Source organism: Lepisosteus oculatus, chromosome 4 (assembly GCF_040954835.1).
Source record: "Lepisosteus oculatus isolate fLepOcu1 chromosome 4, fLepOcu1.hap2, whole genome shotgun sequence".
NCBI lineage: Eukaryota > Metazoa > Chordata > Actinopteri > Semionotiformes > Lepisosteidae > Lepisosteus > Lepisosteus oculatus.
Genome location: NC_090699.1, coordinates 39,738,073 through 39,762,347, shown reverse-complemented (window position 1 = coordinate 39,762,347; position 24,275 = coordinate 39,738,073). Strand labels below are relative to the sequence as shown.

The 24,275-nt window shown below is 35.4% G+C and overlaps 1 protein-coding gene across 1 annotated transcript; it reads left to right on the top strand.

Moving 5' to 3' along the window:
• The first annotated feature begins 422 nt into the window (after positions 1-422).
• smc3 (structural maintenance of chromosomes 3) lies at positions 423-23,993 on the top strand. Its single transcript, XM_006630780.3, has 29 exons — positions 423-664; positions 3,924-3,999; positions 4,199-4,237; positions 4,505-4,572; positions 4,718-4,789; positions 5,089-5,168; positions 5,318-5,396; positions 5,950-6,067; positions 6,900-7,075; positions 7,458-7,538; positions 7,707-7,871; positions 8,452-8,573; positions 8,879-9,092; positions 9,697-9,800; positions 10,240-10,339; positions 10,606-10,766; positions 10,976-11,117; positions 11,875-12,025; positions 14,051-14,203; positions 15,420-15,571; positions 16,517-16,675; positions 18,326-18,433; positions 18,523-18,631; positions 18,976-19,223; positions 20,087-20,299; positions 20,610-20,801; positions 22,371-22,548; positions 22,902-23,008; positions 23,352-23,993. Exons 1-29 carry the CDS (start codon positions 650-652, stop codon positions 23,421-23,423), a joined length of 3,654 nt encoding a protein of 1,217 aa, XP_006630843.1. The 5' UTR covers positions 423-649; the 3' UTR covers positions 23,424-23,993.
• The last annotated feature ends 282 nt before the right edge of the window (positions 23,994-24,275 follow it).

Sequence of the window (24,275 nt, the reverse complement as noted above, 5' to 3'; positions counted from 1 at the left end):
AAAATCACTTCACGACTGTCGACATGTAAACAATGTAGATAAAGAGGATTTGTAGTATATCTATCACCGCATATTAAATGTCTAATAGTAAAATGTAGTTTAAAATAACATTGAATTCAGTTATACAGTATCGACTACAGTAACGCAGTTGAACACACCTCAGACTCTGCAGCTTTGGCGCCGAACCTTTCACCTTATGTGGTGCATACCAACTGTCACACATAGGGTGGGTGTTAAACACTAATGACGAGAGCTTTTCTTTAATTAAATTTCATAAACTTAAAATGATATTCTGGAATCATACAGAATTATTTTTGTTTACAAATATTATTGACGTCCAGTGTCCGCCATGCTTGGTTTCATAATTATTTAATTTAACCGACCTCCCCTACACTGGACAATTCAAGCATACCCAATTTGCTCCCTCCTCCTGTCGCCATCTTGGTGCCTGTTGTTTCTGTGTTTTCATGGGGGGGGAGAGTTTGCTTTTTCCGAATAGTTTGCTTTAAATAACTTCATTCTAACCATTTATTGATTAAAATTGATAGCTTTTCGCTCCTTCCATTCGGTGGAAGGAGAGGAATTTTCCAGTTCCCTATCGTCTCGTTGATTTGTCTTTTGTGAGGGAAAATTACCTGGGAATCCGAACATGTACATTAAACAGGTACAGTAAAAACTGCTCTTCTTCTTTGGTGGAGAAAAACGTATTCGAGAGGGAAATTAGAAACAACGCCTTTCAGATTAGACAGAGTTCCTTTGCCTTTGTAGCTGTTGGTGACTTGAATAAAATTGTGAAATGGTTAAAAATAGTTGCAACTTGGGCAATGAATGAGTTGACGTCCGTGTTTACAAGCCTTCATCGGGTAGACGTTGGAGTTTCTGTACGTCGGGTTTGAGCCTTGAAATACGACGGGAATACTGTAATCTTTTTTATAAAGGGGTAGTATGTTGCTTGCTGAACCAATATTGTTTTGCAACCAGGAGTTCGTCAGCTGAAAGAAGTAGGCCTCAGGCTATCTAAATATCTGCAGGAAAAGGGGATTTTTTCAGAGATGAGTGCTTAAACTAGCTTTCTTAGATGGCGAGCTGCTGCTGTTGTTGTTGATTCTCTTGCTGAACATTTGGCTTGTGATGTTTCTGTGCTGAATGACGTAGAACGATGGGAGCAGGGGAGAGGGCTGTCACATTGTGTGATCCGGAAAGACAAACGAACCGAGGAGAAAGTTCAAAGGTCCATCCCGCATCCCAACACCACCGGTGTTTCAATCTAAATGATTTAAAAACAAGTTTCAAATCTTAAGAGTGATTTGAGGTCCGAAAGTCTTCAAGTGCTTGAAGTTGCAGCCTGTGTTGTATCTACCCAAGTGTGCAGTTTCTTTTGCCTAGAGGCAGGTTAAGCAAAAGTGGACAGTAAACCCCAGCTCGAAATGAATACTGTTAGCTTTACCTGGGATCATACTTGCAGTACGTAGGAGGTTTTGCTCCGAACGTGACTCTGATATCGAAACTCATCGGTAGTAGCTTGGTAGTTGATAGAAGCGATGACTGCATTGTGTTTGTGTGGGTGCTTGTGAGGGGGTTCCTGGAGTCCATGAACATCCCCCAAACTGCAGCTCAAGGGTGATTTATGAAATTCAGCAACTATTGTGCTGGAGTTTGAACCATACTGGTTTTAAACATAAATGCCGCTTGCCATTTTGGGTGCCAAAGAAGCAAATAAGAAAGTAAAAGCAAAAGCAAAGTGTGAGATAAAGGAAAAAAGAATTCAGAGCTACAATTTCACAGGTTACAACAACATCCTTTTCAGAGAGAAGAGGTAATCGGGGAATTGAACATGGGGTTCAACAGATAGTGTCTCGGACAACTAAGATAAGATAAGATCACTTTATTGGCCATATACAGTTTCCTGCATTAGGAATTCATCTTTTTGCATACCCCAGCTTGCTCTCCATGAGACACAGACACACAGACAGAGAGAGAAGCTTGGTGTCAGAGCGCAGGGTCAGCCATTGTACAGCACCCCTGGAGCAGTTAGGGTTAAGGGCCTTGCTCAGGGGCCCAATGGAGTAGGATTCCTCTGCCGGCCGTGGGATTTGAACCGGCAACCTTCCAGCCACAGGCGCAGATCCTAAGCCACAGAGCAACCGCTATTTCTATTTCTATTTGCACTATTTCTGATACACATGCTTTTACCAGTGCATGTTAATACACACACACATTTATTACATAAATCAAAGAAGTAGAAATCTCTAAAATCCTATGGTTTTTACAAAAATCTCTATAGTGACAACGTGAGACACCTGATAGTAGACGGCAAGCATTTCCACCAAAGGGAAGCTAGATGGCTGATATAATGACTTAAGTCAACTTTTCTATGTTGAATAAACCAATATGTCTGGATTTTCTGAGAGAAAATACAATTAACACATTTCATTTAGCACAGTTTTAAGTATATAATACTTTGCTTTATTAAGTTATTGAAATGTTATTATTCATTATTGAATTATTATTCATTTTTGTCATTTGAAATATTTTAAGTTGAAAAATTGAAAGACTGTTTGCCTTTAATGGTTGGTTTCAGAAATTGAAATTGAAAGCGTTCTAGAATTTAGCATAATCTCTATGCAATATGATGGGTGTCACAATTTCTCCTGAATGTTTATCTTTTCAGGGTGGTGCTTAAACACTGACAATGCCTGTAAGATAAGTGTCTTTCCCCCCTGTGTAAATTAACCAGTTGTTTAGAAAACTATAGAAACCCAAAAATTGTAAAATAATTTTTAATTATAGGTGTGTTTGAAACATTTTTTCTTAAATTGAATACACATAAAGTGTATTAATAAATTGTGGAAACTAAGACCTGAGTGTTGAAATTAAATGCCTGGTTCAGTAAATTAAATTAATCAACAGCTCTTTTGGTACAAAAAACATAAGGTGCTTGGTACACTAGGACAAAGGCTGGAGAATTTCATCTAGATGTCTCCACTAAAAGTGCTGTTTTCATCTTCCTTCAGTAATTACAGCTTAAAGCACATGAAGTCATTCTATGTGGCTCATAACATGCAGTGTCTTGAAATTAACTATATTTGAATTGCAGATTTGATTTAGTTCTTTGTTTATACGGGTAGTAGAAACTGATGTAGAGGTAAGGATTTGAGATTGTAGCAGTGTATGAGAACCAACCTGGGTGAACTTCCAAAATTATCTCTACATTTACTTTACCATAATCCCTGCTCCAAGAGAGCACCTTTTCAGCACCTCCCATTAAATCATACATTTAAAACATTGCTGTGATCAGTTAAACAGGTGACAGTCACAGTAGTGATCTGACAATTAGCAATCTTTTAGAAGAAAAATGTAATGACCCTTGAGTTTCCAAGGGTTCTTAATTGGTATAAATCTTAATAAAATCAATTCTTAATTGAGAAATCACTTGACTAATAATGATCCTAACCGGACTGGTCTCACTGGGTGGTTGAGGCTGATTCCAGTGAATTCTTCAGGAATTGTCTGGATGAGATATTGGTTAAATTAAACCCAATAAAATAGAAAAACTAAATGGCCTTTCTTTTTGTAAACGTTGTATATTGTGGATTCCATATATTAGAAAGTACATTGATATAACGCTGAGTAAATATATCTGAATGTTTATTGAAAACATTTTAAAGTCTGTTCTTAATTTCTACATTTGGATTTTGATAGTTTGAGGCTAATTTCATATTCTCCATTAAAAAGACATGAAGATGTTAACATTTTAAGTTTTTTTTTTAAAAAATCAAGAATTTCTAGTATGATCATGCTTTGGGTATTTTTTAATACTTAATAGAGACTGTTTTTGTTTGGTCAAATGTGATTCTGTCATCGATTCAGAAGGGAGCCACAGGCTACAGAAGGAATCATAAATCGTTTTGTTTTTTCTCTAGGTAATTATACAAGGTTTCCGAAGTTACAGGGATCAAACTGTTGTTGATCCATTTAGTCCAAAGCACAATGTTATCGGTAAGTTGTTTGGCTTCTGAATATTTGTAAGTTGTACAAGGATTAAAAAAATATAAGTATTTAAATGTATTGAAACAAGGACAATTTGAACGATGGGCTTGACTTAGATTAACATGTAAATTGAAGCAGCAGTGGATATTCTGAATTTCTGTGTAGAGAATAACATGCATAATGAGCTTTTCGCTTGTTTTATTTTTAGTTGGACGAAATGGATCTGGGAAAAGTAACTTTTTCTATGGTATGTACTGTGTTCTAAACACGTCTGCTATACTCTTAAACATATTACCACACATGATGGTTTTTTAAATGCCACACTAATGTTCCCTATTGTTTATTATTCTCATTAAAAGAATGTAAATATTAACATTTATTTTTTCATGGATTATCGCATCTTGTCTGATAAGAATATTGTTTCTTACCAAAGCAGATGTTTTGAGCTCTGACCTATCTGTTGCTGCCTGATGATTTTCTTGACTTTGTTAACCACATTTTTCTTCATTTGCAGCCATACAGTTTGTGCTCAGTGATGAGTTCAGCCACCTTCGCCCAGAGCAGAGGCTGGCTTTGCTGCACGTAAGTTTAGAATTTCTTACAAGCAATATGCCGATAATTTACTTTGTTTTGTATCGAAATTAGTATATTACAGTACTTTTGCAATGTGATTGTTTGTATAATATGTGAACAAGCAGTAACTAATTGTTTTCTTTTTAATGTATAGGAGGGGACTGGTCCTCGTGTTATCTCAGCTTTTGTGGAGATTATATTTGACAATTCTGACAACAGGTTACCAGTAAGTATGTCAAAATGGTGAAAAATAGGATTTACTTGGAATTTTTTATAGTACTTGTAGGTTGATTTAAATTTAAAAGGATATTTAAAGTAGCACTGTTAAGAGAAAAAAATATATACTTGGAACTTATTTTTTGAGCAGTGGTTGCTCACTCTTTCTAAAATACAAGAATAAATTCCATATTTCTTCACATCATTTAATATTAATCACTGATTTCTACATGCATTTTGAAGACCGCTTACCATATGAATCATTTACTGAGTGAGCACAGGTAAAATATATATCTAATGTGTTTATAGATCGACAAAGAGGAAGTCTCTCTCCGTCGTGTCATTGGAGCGAAAAAAGATCAGTATTTCTTAGACAAAAAAATGGTGACGTAAGTACATTTTACAGTGCATTTATTATTCATCGGATGATCTTAATACAAGTTTTAAAATGTTTGGCATGTATTTTTGATTAATGTGTTTTTTCATCACAAAGCAGTCTCACAGTAAGATATCTAACATAGAAATGATCCCATTTCAGGAAAAATGATGTCATGAACCTCTTGGAGAGTGCTGGCTTTTCTCGCAGTAATCCATATTATATTGTCAAACAAGGAAAGGTGAGGTTTTACAAGTAACAGAAAAGGTTGAGGTTTTACACGTTTTCTATTATTCTAATTGCCTTCAATTTCCAATTTCATTTCATAATTTCTAATTTTAAGGATATCAGGATTTTGGTCAAGAACAGTGTTTAATCTGGATAGATTATTCAGTATGTTTTATGTTTTTTATATGAATTTCCGTGTGTGTTTTCCAGAGGTTGCTTGTTTTCTCTGTATGGTTGCTTTGATTGTTGATATCTGATAGCGTTAGTTCTTAATCCTTTATCCTGTTTTTCCAGGGAAGGGATTGTTAGAAGGTTATTAACTTTAATGATAATAATTATATGGAACTGGTTATTAGTTTGATAAGGTTAATGTTCTTTGTAAGTACTGTTAATGACTTCCTCTATTTAACTATTTTAATAAAATAAACAAGATTGCTTATGAAAAATAATTTTATCATCAGGTAATTAACATCTGACTTTTTTTGTATGTTTTAAAATTGTGAAATTGACAGTGTGACTGCCTGTTTATTAGTAATGATAGAAAATACCTTGTCATTATTCTTCAGATCAATCAAATGGCTACAGCTCCAGACTCTCAGCGTTTGAAACTACTGAGGGAAGTGGCAGGGACAAGAGTGTATGATGAACGGAAGGAAGAGAGTATCTCCCTGATGAAAGAAACTGGTAAAATTCAAATAGGGATTTTTAAAAGATTAAACTAATACTCCGAAATTTAACCAATACGTATGAACCATTTTAAAGGCTATTTAGAATATTGGAGTAACATTATTCAGTGACTGAATTCCTCCTTTTTGGAGAGAAGCAACATTTTGCTTATGTTTCAAAGCCCAGTAAATCCCAATTGGTAAAAGGAAATTATCAGGTTAAGGAATACAAGAAACAAAACTGCAATTGTAATAATTCAGTTAGACCTTTTATGACCTTAATCCAGGATTAAGTTGTATTTGTACCATTTGTTTTTGTTGTTGTTTACCAATTGCCAACTGATAATTAAACCATTCAGTCTGGAAAGGGATATGTAGTTGTATCAAATATTTGTAGCAGTATTTAGATACATTTATTTAAATTAGTTTATATTAATTAAAGAATATAATAAAGGTTACAAACAAAAGGAGGTCAACCCATTTGTAGATAATTGATCTGATGATCTCTTTCAGCTGATTCTTAATGCTGCCATTGTATTTGCTTCAACCACATTGCTAGGTAACTTGTTCCACACTACCTCAACCCTCTGTGTAACGTAGCATCTCCAAATGTTTTTTTAGATGTATAGTGGTTTCTACTTGTATACTCTTGTTCATGTTTCACTAAATTCCAATTGAAAATAAGAATTTAAAACTTAAAGAATTTAATTTAAAGAATAAAGCTTTTTCTTCCTTCAAATTTGCTTTAATTGTACAGATTTTTTTCATCATTTAGATCCTCATAAATCCCCCTTTTGATTGAACATTTCCCTGAGACTGAAAATAACCAGTAGTCTTGTGTTCTTGCTTAGAGGGAAAAAGAGAGAAAATTAATGAGCTGCTGAAATACATAGAGGAGAGACTTCACACCCTGGAGGATGAAAAGGAGGAGCTGGCCCAGTACCAGAAATGGGACAAAATGAGAAGAGCCCTCGAATACACTATTTATAACCAGGAGCTAAATGAGACCCGGGCCAAACTTGATGAGGTACATTCATAATGCATATTTTAAAAAAATCCAGATGTGAATGCATAGGGTCAGGTGTTTTTTGTTTTGATTTTTATGGATTTTTTTGTAGTCTATATTTTATTATTCCAAGATAACGTATATACTGCCAAAAATCTACAACAATGACTTTTGAGATAAAAATATATTCAGATAAAATATTCACAGTTTCTCCTACTATTTCTATTCTAAAATGAACCTCCAGAAAATAATACGCATGCTTAGCTCAAATCCCAAATGACCTGCTGCTGTGGACAGTGAAGGGGTTGAAGGAAAAAGAAGTGTAGCAAATGTTTAAATAAGTACTACAGTTCTGGAGGAGATGGTCCTTGTTAAACTGTTTTTTTAATATATTTTTTTTAAGCTGTCTTCTAAACGAGAGACATGTGGAGACAAATCCAGACAATTGCGTGATGCTCAGCAGGATGCTCGAGACAAAGTTGAGGTAAAGAACAATGAAGCAGTGTCAAGGAGAAAATGTTTGTCACTGCCAAGTACAATTTCATTTCTAAAGGCTGAATAGAACTGATCTGAGAGTGTTTAATGGTATATTGAACTGCTTTTGGAAATAATCACTGGATTTACTGTTCTTTTTCCTTCTTTCCGTCTTCAGGAAACGGAGCGTGTTGTTCGAGAACTCAAAGCCAAAATCTCTGCCATGAAAGAAGAAAAGGAGCAGCTTAGTGCTGAAAGACAGGAGCAGATCAAACAGAGGACCAAACTAGAACTGAAGGCGAAGGATCTGCAGGATGAGCTGGCAGGCAACAGTGAGCAGAGGGTAAGAAACTCAACTTAACGATTGCTAAAGGTAGATAAGAAATCAATGTTCTCTTCAATATAAGGAAATCGGTTAAGTGCCTTAATCTGAGATATTAAAGGACTTGCAGGATTCAATAGGTTTCTTTATAAACTGGATGCACCCTACTAGGACCCTCACCAGGAAAAGTGTACAGAAAATGTATGTATCTCATGGCTTTTCATTTACAGGAAACCTGAAGAGTTAAGACAGTGGAGCAAAATGTCATTAATTTCCCTTAAATCAATGTTCTTCCATTTTTTTTTGTCTTGCTTGTGGCTTTTTTCCCAGAATTGCAAGGTTAGACCCTTGCTAAAACTCTGGAGAACTGTGGTTTCCTTTTACAGTGAAGTAGGAACTGGCTGTGTCTCCACACTTCTCCGTGCCTAAGCGTACAAATACCTATCATCTACATCATTCTGTCATGCTTTATTTCATGGGTTTTGTAGAAATGGACAATATGAAAGTAAATGAATTTGTATAAGAAATAATGTTGTACTAATATAACAAAATAAAAGGAACTGTGTTTCTCTTTTTTGGGTTTATTTTTTCCCTACCACAGAAACGGTTGCTTAAGGAAAGGCAGAAATTACTGGAAAAGATTGAAGAGAAACAGAAGGAGCTTCAAGAAACTGAGCCCAAATTCAATGCTGTAAAGGAAAAAGAAGAAAAAGGAATAGCAAGGTTTGTGTACCAAAGTGATACTAGATTGAAAACTATAATGTAAATACAACTGCCAAAAGCTCAACAGTGTAGTTGGTAAGCATTCTGTGACAGCCTTTTCAGATAGTGTCCAAGAAAATGCACAGGAGACATAGGGCTGTCTATCATGATTGTAATGTCACGACATTTGTCTCCTAGTCAAAAGTTATTGTGCGGGTTTTAAGAAAAGTAGAAGTTAATATCTCCACACCTTTCATAAATCATACGAGTTCATACACTAAATGTGTTTCATTCCATCTTTATTAATTTCTCAACTGTTCCACCAGACTGGCCCAGGCCACGCAGGAGAGGACAGATTTGTATGCCAAGCAAGGCCGTGGCAGTCAGTTCACTTCTAAGGAGGAAAGAGACAAATGGATTAAGAAAGAGCTGAAGTCCCTTGATCAGGCCATCAATGATAAGAAGCGTCAGATTGCAGCCATTCACAAAGATCTGGAAGACACAGAGGCCAATAAAGAGAAGAACCTGGAACAGTACAGTGTATGAAGTTCACTTTTGCAAAATACAACTTAATTTGGAAAGAAGTGCATCTACCCTTTAATATAGGCTTCTGTTGTTAATCTGTTGTGCAGCTGAGGTGAATTTTAATTGGGGAATATTGTTTTAGTTGATTCTTTTCATGCATCACTTCAAACTAGAACAGACCTTTGCTTAAAAATATGTGGATATGATTAACGTGTTCATGGGAAAATACATTTTATCCTTTCGAGTAAGGTGAAATAATCAGTTAAAGTTATGTATCTGACAAGTAAACATTAGCCTGTAGTTTACCAGACCTTAACTGTCACTTACATTGAGCTGTATATTGCTATTTTAGTTATGCAAGAATACAACTAATTCTAATAAGGGACTAAATAATGACATCCTGAGGTTTAGCTGTTAGTTTATAGTTAATTTTGTAACATTTTTTACATTGGTAAAAAAGTATATTTTAAATACAAAGATTTAAGTGTAATTTAAATTAAGGTAAGCAAGTGCTAGACTCAAAAATATATTTTTTTGCACAAATTTACAAAATGATTCTATTGTTATTTTAATATGTTGAGGTCATGAGAAGTGACATGAGATTTTGTGTTTTTTTTAGAAACTAGATCAGGATCTGAACGAAGTAAAGACTCGTGTGGAGGAGCTAGACAAGAAGTACTATGAAGTGAAGAACAAAAAAGATGAGCTTCAGAGTGAAAGAAAGTAAGATATTTTCAAAACGATGCCTTATAACTGACGCTGGTACTTTTCTTGAATGTTCAGCATGTCCATTTTGCTAAAGGCTATCTCTTTAATCTTTCCATCAGCTTTACCTTTTTTATCTCCTTTAAGTGCAGTGCATTTGACATATCTCACATAACTGAAGAATACACTCCCTTTAGTCTTATTTAGTATAATGTTGTTACAGGTAATTAATTTTAAGCCTGGTGAGGTATAGGAGATGTTTTTTCTTGTAAAAGAAAAACGTCTGAGCTCAATGAACAGCATTTTCATTATGAGCCCAAGAGGTTTCTTTTGGGTGTTTAAAAACAGTCTTGATCTTGATTATCAGGGAGGGTTAATGGTTTTGGAAGCATGAAAGTAAAAGGTAAAAAAAAGTATTACTTTTTTCTGAGGTGTTCTTTGTGGTTTGTATCCACAGTTACCTGTGGAGAGAGGAAAACGCAGAACAGCAGGCATTGGCTGCGAAAAGGGAGGATCTGGAGAAGAAACAACAGCTTCTGAGAGCAGCAACTGGGAAGGTCAGGCACTGTTAGGTTTCCACAGGTTACCATACTGTATCCAATGTATTACCATAAGGATATATTTTTCTTGTCATTGTTTCCTGCGCATTGTTCTAGCATTGCATTTTTTTGGAGATTATAGCTCAGACAATTAAACAAGTGTTGTTTAAATGAGAGTGTTTTTTTATGTGTCAATGCATTCAACAGACGTTGATGCTGAAATTAACCTGGAACAAAAAAAAGCTGATGGGTGGGTTATTAATTCAATATTGTTGTGACTGCAGGCTATTCTGAATGGGATTGACAGCATTAATAAAGTACTGGAGCACTTCCGCAGAAAAGGCATCAACCAGCATGTCATTAATGGCTACTATGGGATAGTGATGAATAACTTTGAGTGTGAGCCTGCATTCTACACCTGTGTGGAGGTTACTGCTGGGACCAGGTAAGCAGTATAAAGGGCCCACTATTTCTGGAGTAAAAACTACAAATCGGGCTTAACTTTTGAAACTTTCAGTATTTGTATGTGCTTTACATTTCATTGAGTGGTAAAAATGTGAAGTGTGTTACATGATGTGTTTTGGTCCCCCCAAAAAAACATTTGGCAGTAAACAATTTTTCATTTGAATTTTTCACAATTATTGCTTTCCTTAGGTTGTTTTATCATATTGTGGAGACTGATGAAGTCAGCACCAAAATCCTGATGGAGTTCAATAAAATGAATCTGCCTGGAGAAGTGACCTTCCTTCCTCTGAGTAAACTGGATGTCAGAGATACAGCGTATCCAGAGACCAATGTAAGGCATCCACTCAGAAACTAGCCAACTGTATACACAGATCTATCTTATGCACTTCATTGTTTTGCACATTTCACTATTTTCTGAAATTTCCAACATGTTTCGAATAGAAAATGTACAGTAATCATATTTGCAAAGGACCGTAAATGGAGAAAATTGATTTGACAGGTCGGGGTTTAATGGTGCAGAAGCTTATTAGCACCCTGGAGAAAAAAATATTGTTTTGCATTTAAATGAGAAACTTGCATTTATAAAAGATAATATTGTGTTAGAAAACAAAACTTTTTGTGTTTATATTAGATAGTATTGCTTCAAAATGCAATAGTTAATTTGTGAACATTATTGTCTACTATATTAATACCTTGCATTATACAGTATATGCAATAATATTGGATTGTTCAGTGCAAAGTAGCATTGACATTAACAACTGAAGAATATCGGCACACTCCTCTTTGTGCAAAAGAGTTGATCTAAAGGTGCACATGAAATGTCTTTAATTCTCATGAATTAATTATAGTGTATTTATACAATGTTATCTTTTTCTTTTCTTCTCAGTGGTTCTCCTTTTATTGGTTGTGAAAATTTGGCAAAAGTTTTCCTTTAGTTATAAAATGTGAAGTTTGTTTTAAATGTATTATGTTTTCCTAACATCATGTTAAAATCATGTTTTAAAATAGACAATTATATCTATAAGCTATAAACTCTGGGTAATAAGTTTTTTTTAATGAATGAACTTTATGATTCTTCCACATTTCAGGATGCTATTCCAATGATCAGCAAATTGCGTTACAATCCTAAATTTGATAAGGCTTTCAAGCACGTATTTGGCAAGACCCTTATTTGTCGTAGCATGGAAGTCTCGACTCAGCTGGCCCGGGCTTTTACAATGGACTGCATCACTTTGGAAGGTATGCATTTGCATTTACTTTAGAGGAAACCTTTTAAGTGAAAGAGTCACATTTGTTCTTGGATTAAACAGACTCTAAGTGACTTTTGGTTTTTGGTGGATTTTGCGAGACCAAAGCGGTGTAATGTACAGGTTAAGCTTCAAATGTTTAATTCAATACCATGCTGTTTGCAGGATGAGAAGATTAGTCATAACGGATTCTTGAGTTTCCATCTGCTGATGTTTGCCTGGTTGATGATAATTGGCCCAGGATAGGTCATTTCTGACTCAGAGCAAATATCACTAACGAATTGATCAATCACCTGGTGTTTGTGCAGTTGAATGAGTAGGATTAAAAAAAAAGTGCACAGGTGTTTCATTTTGTTGTATTGTTTAGAATCCTATTTGCCTAGAACTGCCTTTCCGTTAAAAAAAATGAGTAGGAGATCATTTTCACTAAACTATAGAAATGACCCTAGGTGAGTCACTATTCTTCAGTAAGATAGCCTGCATCATTTTAAATGTTGAGCATTGTGCCTATCTAATGTAAAAGCACAGTCTTTCTAAATCTCATGTACCTATACTAACAGGTGGAAAAATGTTTTTATTTTCTTCCCATATACAGTATTAACACTACTGTAATATTAATGCTATATTGCTATTCTTGTATTATACTTCGGGTAATTCAATATAATGATCAACTAACAGTTTCTAGAATATGCCTTTATAAACAAGGCCTATATGAAATATTGGCTGTATCAGGATTAAAGCACTGGGAGGCATCATGTTGGTATGATCTGCAGAAAACTTAAGAACAAGTTGTCTATTTTTTGAAAATACCTTTAAAAATCCATGGAAATAGTCTTGGTCTAGATATGCTGTTTAAGAACTCAATTAAAAAAAATCCAAGGGAAAAATCATGGAATGCAGGTGATCAGAAGGTTAAAATGTGTGCATTAATTTAAAGTCTTTCTCTTTGGGCAGTAATTAAAAGTGACTGAAAAGCTCTGAGTTGAAGAGGGTTTTTCTGCCAATTGTCAATAAGGTTAAATTGTCACGCATCCATTTAAAAGCAGTTTCCACGATGCGTTTCTGGTTGCATTTTGTTATTCATACATTTTGAACAGGCTCATGTATAGCAGACAAGATTATTCAACGATTTGTTGATTATTTTGCTCATCTTTGTTGGGGATGATATTTAAGAATCTCAGTTCTGATAATTGAAATGGACAAGCTCATCTGCATTCAAATGTGATTTGTGTCAAGTCCTTCTGAATGTAATTTAACACTGCAGTGCTTCTATGGAGATAAGTTTCTTTCTTGACTTGGTGGGTAATCACAACCTTTTACACTGAATTGAAGTAGTAGTAATTCTAATAGAAAAAATACTTTAAGAAAAGCAGTACTTCCTGTAATATTTTTTCATCTTTGACAGTCATTCTATTAAGTGCTTTCATAAGTAAAAGGTGTGTAATATAGGTACCATGTTGTTATTGGAAATTGGATAGTTAGGAATCCAAGTCTGGATTTGGAGGATGAAGACAAAAGAAAATGAACAGAAAATGGAAAGTAACTATAGTTACAAATTGTCACAGGTAAAATAATGTAAATATTAATTCACTATTTAGGCTAAAAATAGCTGATTTCACTGTTGCTTCAAGGTAACAAAATGTAAGTTAACAGTGTAACATTCTAAATTCCCAAATGCAACTTGCATATACAGTATTAAACTTTTAAAAACTTTTATTATAAACTTTTACAGTAATAAAGATAAACCATATTCTCTTAGTAAACAGTACTTTTGTCAAATTACTGTGCTGCTTGTATCCACATTTCCCAGATTCATGATATTTGTAAAGGTGGTCTGGAACATTGACCTAATGGTGTGTACACAAGACAGACGGAGCTAAATTGGTACTTGTCTTAATATTTAAAGAAGTGTTTTATTGCTGTTCTTCAACGTGTAATGAAATAAGAAGTAAGGAGTTCAGAATACCCTTAAAGGTAAAAAGAAATGAAATGGAGCTTTTTTTTCCCTGACTCAAAGGTGACCAGGTGAGCCATCGAGGTGCTCTGACAGGAGGTTACTATGACACCAGGAAGTCCAGGCTGGAACTGCAGAAGGATGTGAGGAAAGCTGAGGAAGAACTCGGTGAACTGGAAGCCAAGCTGAATGAAAACCTGCGACGAAATATTGAAAATATCCTTTATTGACCATACTGGAACTGCAAGTGCTTTTGATTAGTTTGAATGCTCAAAGCTTAAGTAAAAGATATTTCTGTTTCGTTAATTATTCTGAGTTTTTTTTAGATTAAGATAAAAATGTACTCCTTTTCAATATATATATATATTTTTAAATGTAAACCACATACAGTATAAACACTGTATTCTAGCAATATTTAAAAGTTATCCATCAGTCATTTTTAACTCTATTATGATGAAAGGTGAATTTAGGTTGTTTACATAACATACCTTGTGGGTGGTATGAAGGTTCAGGATGAGTTAGAATCCTATATTTTATGTTTATTACAGAGGATTAAATTGTAAAGGCAATTAGGAGATACCATGGTGAGTCATTTTAAAGAGGCATCCTGCTGGGACTGCTGTGTCATAGCCCCAGATAGCAGAGCCCAGCAGTACAGGTGAAGGAACATGCTGGGTTGAAGGGATGAATAGCCTGATTGACATGATGTGATTGTTAGGATAAGAGCTGAAACTGTTTTTCAGAAATATCAATTTTATAAAGTAACAAATATAGTTATTTGTGCAAAAAATGTTATTTTACTCCAAAACAATGCTTGTTTTTAAATGTAGGTTTTACACATCGGTTTTCAAACCACTTTATCCAGTAAAGGATCGTGGGATAGTTGGAGCCCATCCTACCAACCGATGAGTGCAGGACAGGATACACACAGTCCATCGTAGGGCACGCACACACTCACACCAGGGCCAGTTTTCCTAAAAGCCAGCAAATCAGTATGTCTTGGACTATGGGAGGAAACTAGAGCACATGGAGGAAACTCATGCAAATACAAGGAGAACATACAAACTTCTTGCACACAGCATTCCAAGAATTGAACCCAGGGTCCCAGTGCCACTGCACCACTGTGCCTCCCTAAATAGGGGATTAAAATGATCATTTATAAAAAAAGTTTTAGCAAAATTGCACTTTATTTTTGATTGCTTTTAATATGAATGGAATATTTTTCAAATAACTCTAGTTATAATAAGCCTTTCTAATTAAGTTTATTTTTATTTCTAAGTACAGGTTGTTTTTCTTTGGATCAAGTTGTAATCCACTGTGTTTGTTCAGCTTTTATAAAAATACTTTAGTAATATTGCAACTGGTGTGTTAGAAAATCCTCTTTTTTTAGCTTTTGTAATGTCAAAGGCATATTTTTCTTAGTGCTTTGTATGGATCAATAATGAGATTGACCAGCTAATGAACCAGATGCAGCAGATTGAGACACAACAAAGGAAGTTTAAGGCCTCCCGTGACAGTATCCTCTCTGAGATGAAGATGTTGAAGGAAAAAAGGCAACAGTCGGAGAAAACCTTCATGCCAAAGGTAATCCTTTGGGGTCCCTTCTGGTTCCAGGCTAATTGATTTATGTTGTCTATGTGAGGGACAATTTTAAATTTGCTTTAATCTCTTAAAATATTAAATGGGAGTTGTGTTTGGTATGAGTAATCAAGTAGATCAATTAAAGGTATTACTCAGCGCCGATTAACAGCTCAGTTAGAAAAAAAAATTAACTACTGTGTCTGCCAGTATTTAAGATTGCACATATTGGTTGAAGAATTGTCATTTGCTTAATTCAATTGCGACAAAAGAATTCTGAGCTTTCGTTTAGCTTTTTCGTTTGTATTGAAAGTTGTGTTCTTTCCAAGTCTTGTCATAATGTATGAATGATACAGTTAAGGGTAAAATAGATGATAATCTGTATTTTGTTGTGAACATAATTATTGTAAACAGGTTTATTGTAACATGGATAATCTTCTTATTCTGGTTTATTACAGAAAAAGAGGGGAGTTATTTTTTTATTAATCTTTTTAAACTTTCTGCTTCTCATAGGCATTTGTTTTTTTTGTACAAAAAAGTACAAAAGCCACCAATAGGGTTGCCTCTAGTTTCTTCACACTTATATGGAAGCATGTGTATGAATAAGCTTAATTTGAGCAGATCTGGCTTGCTTTATATTAGCAACACAAACACATTACATAACAGAAGCACAAAACCCAACAAAAATATTTTTTAAGAAATAGGAGTAAATTAAGGTTATAGTAATAAGGACAATCGTTTCAGGAACTCTGTCTTCCAAATGTCCAGTGTCCCATTGTCCTGAGTTACAAATGATATGTACACAATTTTAAAATAATATTTTTAATCAAAACTGAAACAGAAGACAAATAAGTTAAACGTTATCAAAAACTGTGAATTAACAGTGAAATGTTGATGGCATAATTTGTGGTCTTAAGCTGAAAGTTGTGTGCTTATAATTGTGTCTTTCAGCAACGTAGCTTGCAGAGCTTGGAGGCGAGTTTGCATGCCATGGAGTCAACACGCGAGTCGCTGAAAGCAGAGCTGGGTACTGACCTCCTGTCACAGCTGAGTCTGGAGGATCAGAGACGAGTCGATGATCTTAATGATGAGATTCGCCAGCTTCAGCAGGTAGGAGGCAAATCAAAAGCACTAGATTACAGCTGTCTAAAATTCAGTATCTGTTGATCTAGCTGAAAGCTTATTCATGCTTATTGTGTGAGTTCAGGCAAAAGGGTGTCTCCGAAAGGGAGTCTTTTGCAATTTTAATAGACTGAGTAGGTGTAAGGCTTTGATTCAGATCTTATAAATACAAAACCTTCTATTGTTAGAGCATCTAAAACTGATTAGTAGTAATCTGGTTTCACTGACAGTCAGAAACATTTTCTTTTGTGTTTTAAGTTTTACAATACAAATGTTTTTCTTAGCTCCTTTAAAAATGTTATATTAAAACGACATTCTGAATGTTATATATTGCTCTCTGGTTGTTTGGGTGTTACTGAGTTTAACAATAGTCCTGACACCATTTATATACAAGTAAAGTATAAAAGTTTAACAATAAAACAGGAATACCAAGTAAGGACTTGTAGCTTCTATAATTTTCTGTCAACAATTTTGTTGTTGAGAAATAAACAGTTGTATAAAGGACTAATTCATATTGCTATGTACATAAGGCTATGAATTCCAGAGCTCAAGCATTACAAATCTTGACACTTAACTAATATTGACAAACTAATACATTCAGTATTAGACAAATTAACTTTTCATAAAATAAGTAATCCCTTATCTTCTAGTGTAAACTCACACTTTAGAGTGCTAAAGTACTAAACAAATGCTAAAAAAGCAGTTCCTGTACATTAATGCATCTGAATCCAAATGGGAATGGCAAGCTTTACCTACTGGATTGAGATATTTCCACAATTATGGCAGGCACAGCTACTTAAGTTTAAAGCTGCATCCCTTCTTTGCCACATACGTGATTGGTTTCTCTTCATCATTGAGGAATGTAAGTGGTGGAATTTGTAGTGCTGAAAATGTGTCACTCCTTCAACTTACTCCTAGTTTTACTCCTTTGTAAGTACATGGTAAATAAATCTCATACTGGCCTCCCATATCTAGGCTAAAAGGTGTCAGTTTGGTTGAGGTGTCACTCATTTGAGGGTTGCTGGTTTAATTGAAGTATTAAGGTTAAGGTATAGAGTATAATTAAGCTTATGGTATATAATGGTGGTACAGTGGTAAGCATTGCTGCCTTGCAGAGCTGTGGGCCCTGGGTTCAGTTCTGGACTTGGGTACCAACTGTGTGGAGTTTGTATGTTCTCCCCATGTTTGCATGAGTTTTCCCCAGGTGCTCCAGTTTCATTCCAGAGTATAAAGACATACTGGTATGTTAATTGGCTTCCAGGAAAATTGCTTCTAGCTGCAAGTCTGTGCATGTCTGTGTTTGTATCCGTGTGTGCCCTGTGATGCTCTAGCGTCCCATCCAGGGTGTATCCCATCTGGCACCCGTTGCTTGCTGGGATCAGCTCCAGCTCCCCCACACCCCTGAATTAGCGTAGACGTTTATGAAATGGATGAATGGTATAATGTTAACCAAGGGAACTTTGAAGTAATGATGGAATATAGGAGTTTTAAAAATAATTATGATAGATTTCACATTTATGATTTTAAAATGTTAAGGCTATGAAGGGAAAATTGTATTAAAGTCATTGGGTTTAGTATCCTACTGTAATTAGGTTTTGATTAAAAGGAATAACTTTTTTCCCCCTCTTCTCCTTTTAGGACAACAGGCAGTTGTTAAATGAAAGAATAAAACTTGAAGGTATAATAACCAGAGTGGAAACTTATCTCAATGAAAATTTGAGGAAACGTCTGGACCAAGTTGAACAGGTGAAGTATTTTGTATGAAACTGAAGATACCCATTAAGGTAATAATAACAGCGTATTCAACATTGTGTTATTGGTGTTTATATTTATAGGAATTGAATGAGTTAAGAGAGACAGAAGGTGGCACTGTACTTACAGCTACCACATCGGAATTGGAGGGTATTAACAAACGCATCAAGGATACCATGGCACGCTCAGAAGGTGAGTTAGAGTTGTCAAAATTAAAGATCACTACCTGTGGTTGAAGAAGCTTGATGAGTATTACAAATATACAAACATTTTCATTTTGGATAGCATGCATTTAATGGTTTTTCATTGTACATAATTGTAATATAACAAAAAGGTGATTTGTGTTGAGTTTGTGTAATGCTTTTTTACAAAACAAGTTAATAAGCTTAGGCAATAAAATTTGTATAAAAACTTTATCATACATTAATAGAATATAAGGACATTGAGTAAATGTTGTAAAAGCTGTCTTTTGTCCAGATGCATTTAAGTAATTGATCATTTTGTGCGCAACAAACATCATGAGCATCTTCTTCCAGACTTGGATGGGCTCATTGACAAAACTGAAATTGAGATTAAGGACCATCTGAAGAGCATGGAGCGCTGGAAGAATATTGAAAAAGAGCAGAATGACGCAATTAATCATGACACCAAGGAGCTGGAGAAGATGACGAACCGGCAGGGTATGCTGCTGAAGAAAAAGGAGGAATGCATGAAGAAGATTAGGGAGCTTGGGTCCCTTCCACAAGAGGCCTTTGAGAAGTACCAGACTCTCACACTCAAACAGGTAGCACATTAGTGTTTTGCGTTGTAAAAGGCAGGTGATGAAGCTTTGTTGTTTTTACCAGAGGATTTGTGTTCTGTACAGACATTCATTGCAGTCCTCTCATGTTCCAAGACCCCAGACTTGTGACAAATTGCATGAAACAGTGCTGCTGTGTCTTTACAATAAAATGTCTTACTACAGAAGTTGTTTTTATCTTCCGTATAAGAAGAATCGATTCTTATTTAGAAATGTTCAGTGTCCAGTCATGTGCGTGGTTTCTGTCCTTTCTTTATCAAAGAATCAGCAAGTGGTTACTTTGGAATCTTCAGTGACTCAACCCCTATCGCTGTCTTTGTCATTGGAACATCCTTCAACATGTTTTGAAATATACTAGACACAACAACTAGGGTCTAATTGACATTCACCCTTTTCCACAAACCTTCACAGTAAAGGAAAGTGCTTTAAATGACAGGAGAGTTAGCAAAAGAAATTACAAAGGTAGTGGAGGATATGAAGACTGACAGTCTTAGGAAAAAAATTAAAGCATTGCAGTGTTCTTGGAACAACCAGCACTTTAAAGGAGCATAGACATGATAAATAATGAAAACTGAGCTGTCAAGAGATCCATTTCTTGCTTTTCTGGGTTGGGGAAAAATACAGAAAGTGCTTCTACTGATGTTTAGCAATTGTCAGCTTTTTTTCCTTACTGAAATGTTGATTTCAATTGAATCCTTCCATGCTTATTATTTTTCCAGGATACTGGTTTCGTCTAATACTGTATACGTTAATGGTAATTTCTTAAGCCGGAAACAATGAATTTGTAAATGTGAATGGTGAATAAGAATTTTGGCAAACATTTTAATTTCTTTGTTTCATTTCTGTAGCTGTTTCGTAAACTGGAGCAGTGCAACACTGAGCTTAAAAAGTACAGCCATGTCAATAAGAAAGCTTTGGACCAGTTTGTGAACTTCTCTGAACAGAAAGAGAAATTGATTAAGAGGCAAGAGGAACTGGATCGGGGCTACAAGTCCATCATGGAACTGATGAATGTTCTTGAGCTGCGCAAATATGAAGCCATACAACTGACTTTTAAACAGGTAACACCGATACAATCCAGTACTCAATGTAGCGTTCAATCCCACATTCTCATAGTACAAACAAGCAGAATGTTCTTTTTTGTACATTTGGAAGACAAGTGATGACATTTTTTGTAAGCTTTGAATAAAGGCGCAGACAAGGTGAAAAGATTTTGTTTGGATGTCTTAGTTTTGCGACTGTCCTTAAGGTCAAATGAGTACTTTTATGTGCCGTTCTGACAATTTGCTTTCTCTTGAACTTGATCCACACTGCTAGCCTAAACACTGACTCCATTACCTGACCTGAATATTCTCTTCTGATTGCCTTCAGGTGTCAAAGAATTTCAGCGAAGTTTTCCAAAAGCTGGTCCCAGGTGGTAAGGCCACCCTGGTGATGAAGAAAGGAGATGCAGAGGGAAGCCAGTCCCAGGACGAGGGAGAAGGAGGGGGTGACAGCGAGAGAGGATCGGGCTCACAGAGCAGTGTGCCATCAGTAGACCAGTTCACTGGAGTAGGAATAAGGGTAATATAAAAATCCTGGCTATTGACTACAGACCTCTTACATCATTTAATGACCGAGATGGGAAATGTGCTTTGCAGGCAAATAAAAAACAAAACGCAACACATAATACATTTAACACCTCATTAACCCCCTAACACAAAACATATATGCATAACATGAGAACAACAAGTTAGTAGCTTCAGTAATATTAACAGTTTAGAAAAGGAAACAGAGAAGTTGGGTCATCAGTGTGTGAAACGGATACACGCATGATGAAAAAATAAAAGTAAAATACACAATTACTTGTCCCAAATTAAACAGGTTAATAGCCGCTGGAATTGAGAATAACTTGGGTTTTTGGTTATTGGGTGGTCTAAATCAGACCCGGAAATCAGACCTGTATGGAAGGTGCTCATATTCACTATGCAAGGGGTGGTCATGCCAGTCAATGATAATATTTTCCTTCTACACCATTTATTTGGAATACATGTCTATCAGCTGTGTAGTCAGGTTACCAAACTGGGCTACCACAGTGAAATTTAGAACAGATTTAATCAAAGTTCTACTGAATGAAGTCATTGTTGTAGTACACACACTAAAAGAATGGAGTTTTCTTTGGAAGAACATTCACCATTGGCTCTTTTTAAGTATGGCATTTGCTAAGGTTAGCTTGTAATCAACAACAGGCCAAGAACGTATAACTGTTAACAATTTCAATTTCTTGCTCGTGTGTGATTGTTGGATTTGCTACTGGTAGTTGTTTTTTATAATCTCGGCCCATATCTCTGATTTTTGACACATTACATTGAAGGAAGACATTATTAAACATTAAAAATAATCCATCACAGGCCCATGATCAGGATCTGCACCTTGGAGTAGGTTGACAATGACAGAGTCATCTGTAAACGTGTTGAGGTGTTTTCTACAGCTGTCTGTATAAAGAAGTACAGGATGAGGGATAACACCCTGACCTGGGGAGACTTGGTGGAAGAAATATACCTCTTTCTCAGATTGTGTCATGTGTGTATTTCTCAGCTAAAGATGTGAATCGTTTAATTTCTTTTTTGAGAGAGGTCGCTCATATTTAAGTGAACTTTGGTGTTGTGATAGGTCTTTTTTGTGTGGTGTAAGTTACTGACTCACATTAGTGATTTAAGTCCCAGTCTCATGTATATGTATCTGTGGGGGTACTGCTGGTTTTGATATAGTCTCTTGAGGTTTAGGAAAAATGGATGGGGTTAATCTTGCATCCCTACAAGGATATCAACTTCTGGATTACCACAGTTCCTTCTAAAGGTCTTTTTTGTGAAGGGGTGGGAAGCGTGGATTGTAGAAGAGTTTTATCAGAGACCACTGCAGATTGAATTTCCTCTGTCTTTTATGCATTGTTAAGCACTGATAACACAAGTTGCAAGGATAATCAAAAACCAGTTATTAGTCTAACTCCATTTAGACATCTAATGTGCTTAGGGTCTTTATGAAATTACTGTTATGTCCTACAATTTCTGGCCTGTACAGTACTTTGTCAGCTTTTAGGTATGAGATGTCAATACTGATGCTGCGAGCTGAACCCGCTCTGTTTGTGCACAGGTGTCGTTCACTGGGAAGCAGGGTGAAATGAGGGAGATGCAGCAGCTCTCTGGAGGACAGAAATCCTTGGTTGCTCTTGCTCTCATCTTTGCCATTCAGAAATGTGATCCTGCTCCTTTCTACCTTTTTGATGAAATTGACCAGGCCCTGGATGCCCAGCACAGAAAGGCTGTATCTGGTAAAACTACTAGAAATCATAATGAGTTGGGCCCAAAATGAAATTGTTAAAACTGCTATAAATGAAAAATATATTTTCACATTGAACACAGTGGTTTTATCCATTTAATAAAAAAGACAAACTACAGTAAATTTCAACAAACAATTACTCTGTGTTTAGTGTGTCTTTGGTTACAGGAGTATTGAGTATACTTACAATGCTTTAACAGCATTTTTCTCAATAATAAAGAAACTAATAATGACATGAAGAAATAAACAATCTTGGAGATGCTTCGAATTTGTATTTGGTATTTCTGCATTTAATATTCTGAGATATTATTAATTTGAACTCTTTGTTTCTCTTTAATGTACCAGATATGATTGTGGAATTAGCAGGGCATGCCCAGTTTATCACAACTACTTTCAGACCTGAACTTCTCGAGTCTGCTGATAAATTTTATGGAGTCAAGTTCCGCAACAAGGTGATTGGTTAAATCTTGTTTTAAAAAGCATTACACTGTATGATGTTTGTATAGATGAAGAACATGCTAGAATGTTTTGTTATTATGACAGCCATTTAATTTACCTATTTAAATTACATAGTCTTTTACAATTCATATTTTTTAACATGGAATTAATGCTTGTTTATTCTGTGGTGTGGGATATTATTCCTCTCTGGACTGTAGAATGTGAATTCTAGAATGACCACCTGTTTTTTCATGTGCTGTTATTTCTTTCCCTTTGCCATGAAGACATTTTGACTTATTCGCAGTGGTTCTGAAAGAACAGCTCACTCAATATTTTTTTGGGGGGGGGTGTTTGCAGGTGAGTCACATTGATGTAATCTCCGCTGAGCAGGCAAAGGACTTTGTGGAGGATGATACCACGCACGGATAAGAAACTGGACATCCCAGCCTGCAATTCGCTCTGTACCTGGCTTTATGTACTGCAGTCCAATAGAATGCACTGCTTGCTTTGCTTGACTTGTTAGTTGTACAGTTCTTTATTTACTGTTTTCTGTACTTGGTTTCTTTAAAGATAACTGCTGTGAAGACAAATACTTTTATGTATTCAGGGATGTCCTGTTTTAGAAGTTCATGGATAGTTTTGTATACATCTTCATAGATTTCAAGTTTTGGATCTGGGAAAACATATTTGGAAGAAAAAAAATAAATGGAAACCTTCGCAGTCTGTGTTTTTGTTGAGATTTTTCCACAGCCCCGACATACTTTTAATGTGCAGTTCCTGTAAATTTTTATATTAAACATTTTTTGTACTTGCAGTTACAGTCCTTTTGGAAACATTACTCTCATTTTTAATTTTGTTGACTATGCTATTTACCTTTTCCCATTTTAAGTCATTTCAATAAAATATAACCTGTTTTAGTGCATAAGTGTGTTAATGCATTTTTTATCTAACTTATGGTTTCACATGTTGCATTAGATGAAATAAAAAAATCTGAAAACCTCTTGAATCAATTGTGTTTCTTTTTTATTAAGCCAGAATCATTTTACATCTGCTAGTTTAATGTGTTTTGGGGATGTTTTTCAAATTTGTATTGTAGACAATTTTTGATGGAATAGCTGTGTTTTAAGACAGAAATAAAATTTAGGAAAAGTGATATTTCAGTGTATTGGTCACTTTTTCTTTCTTGCATATATGGCTAAATAAGTGCTTTGACCTAAAAAGGAATGTCTTCTAAATTGCCCTAAAAACAAAAGCATGAAAGGAAGTGATTGTACTTGCAAA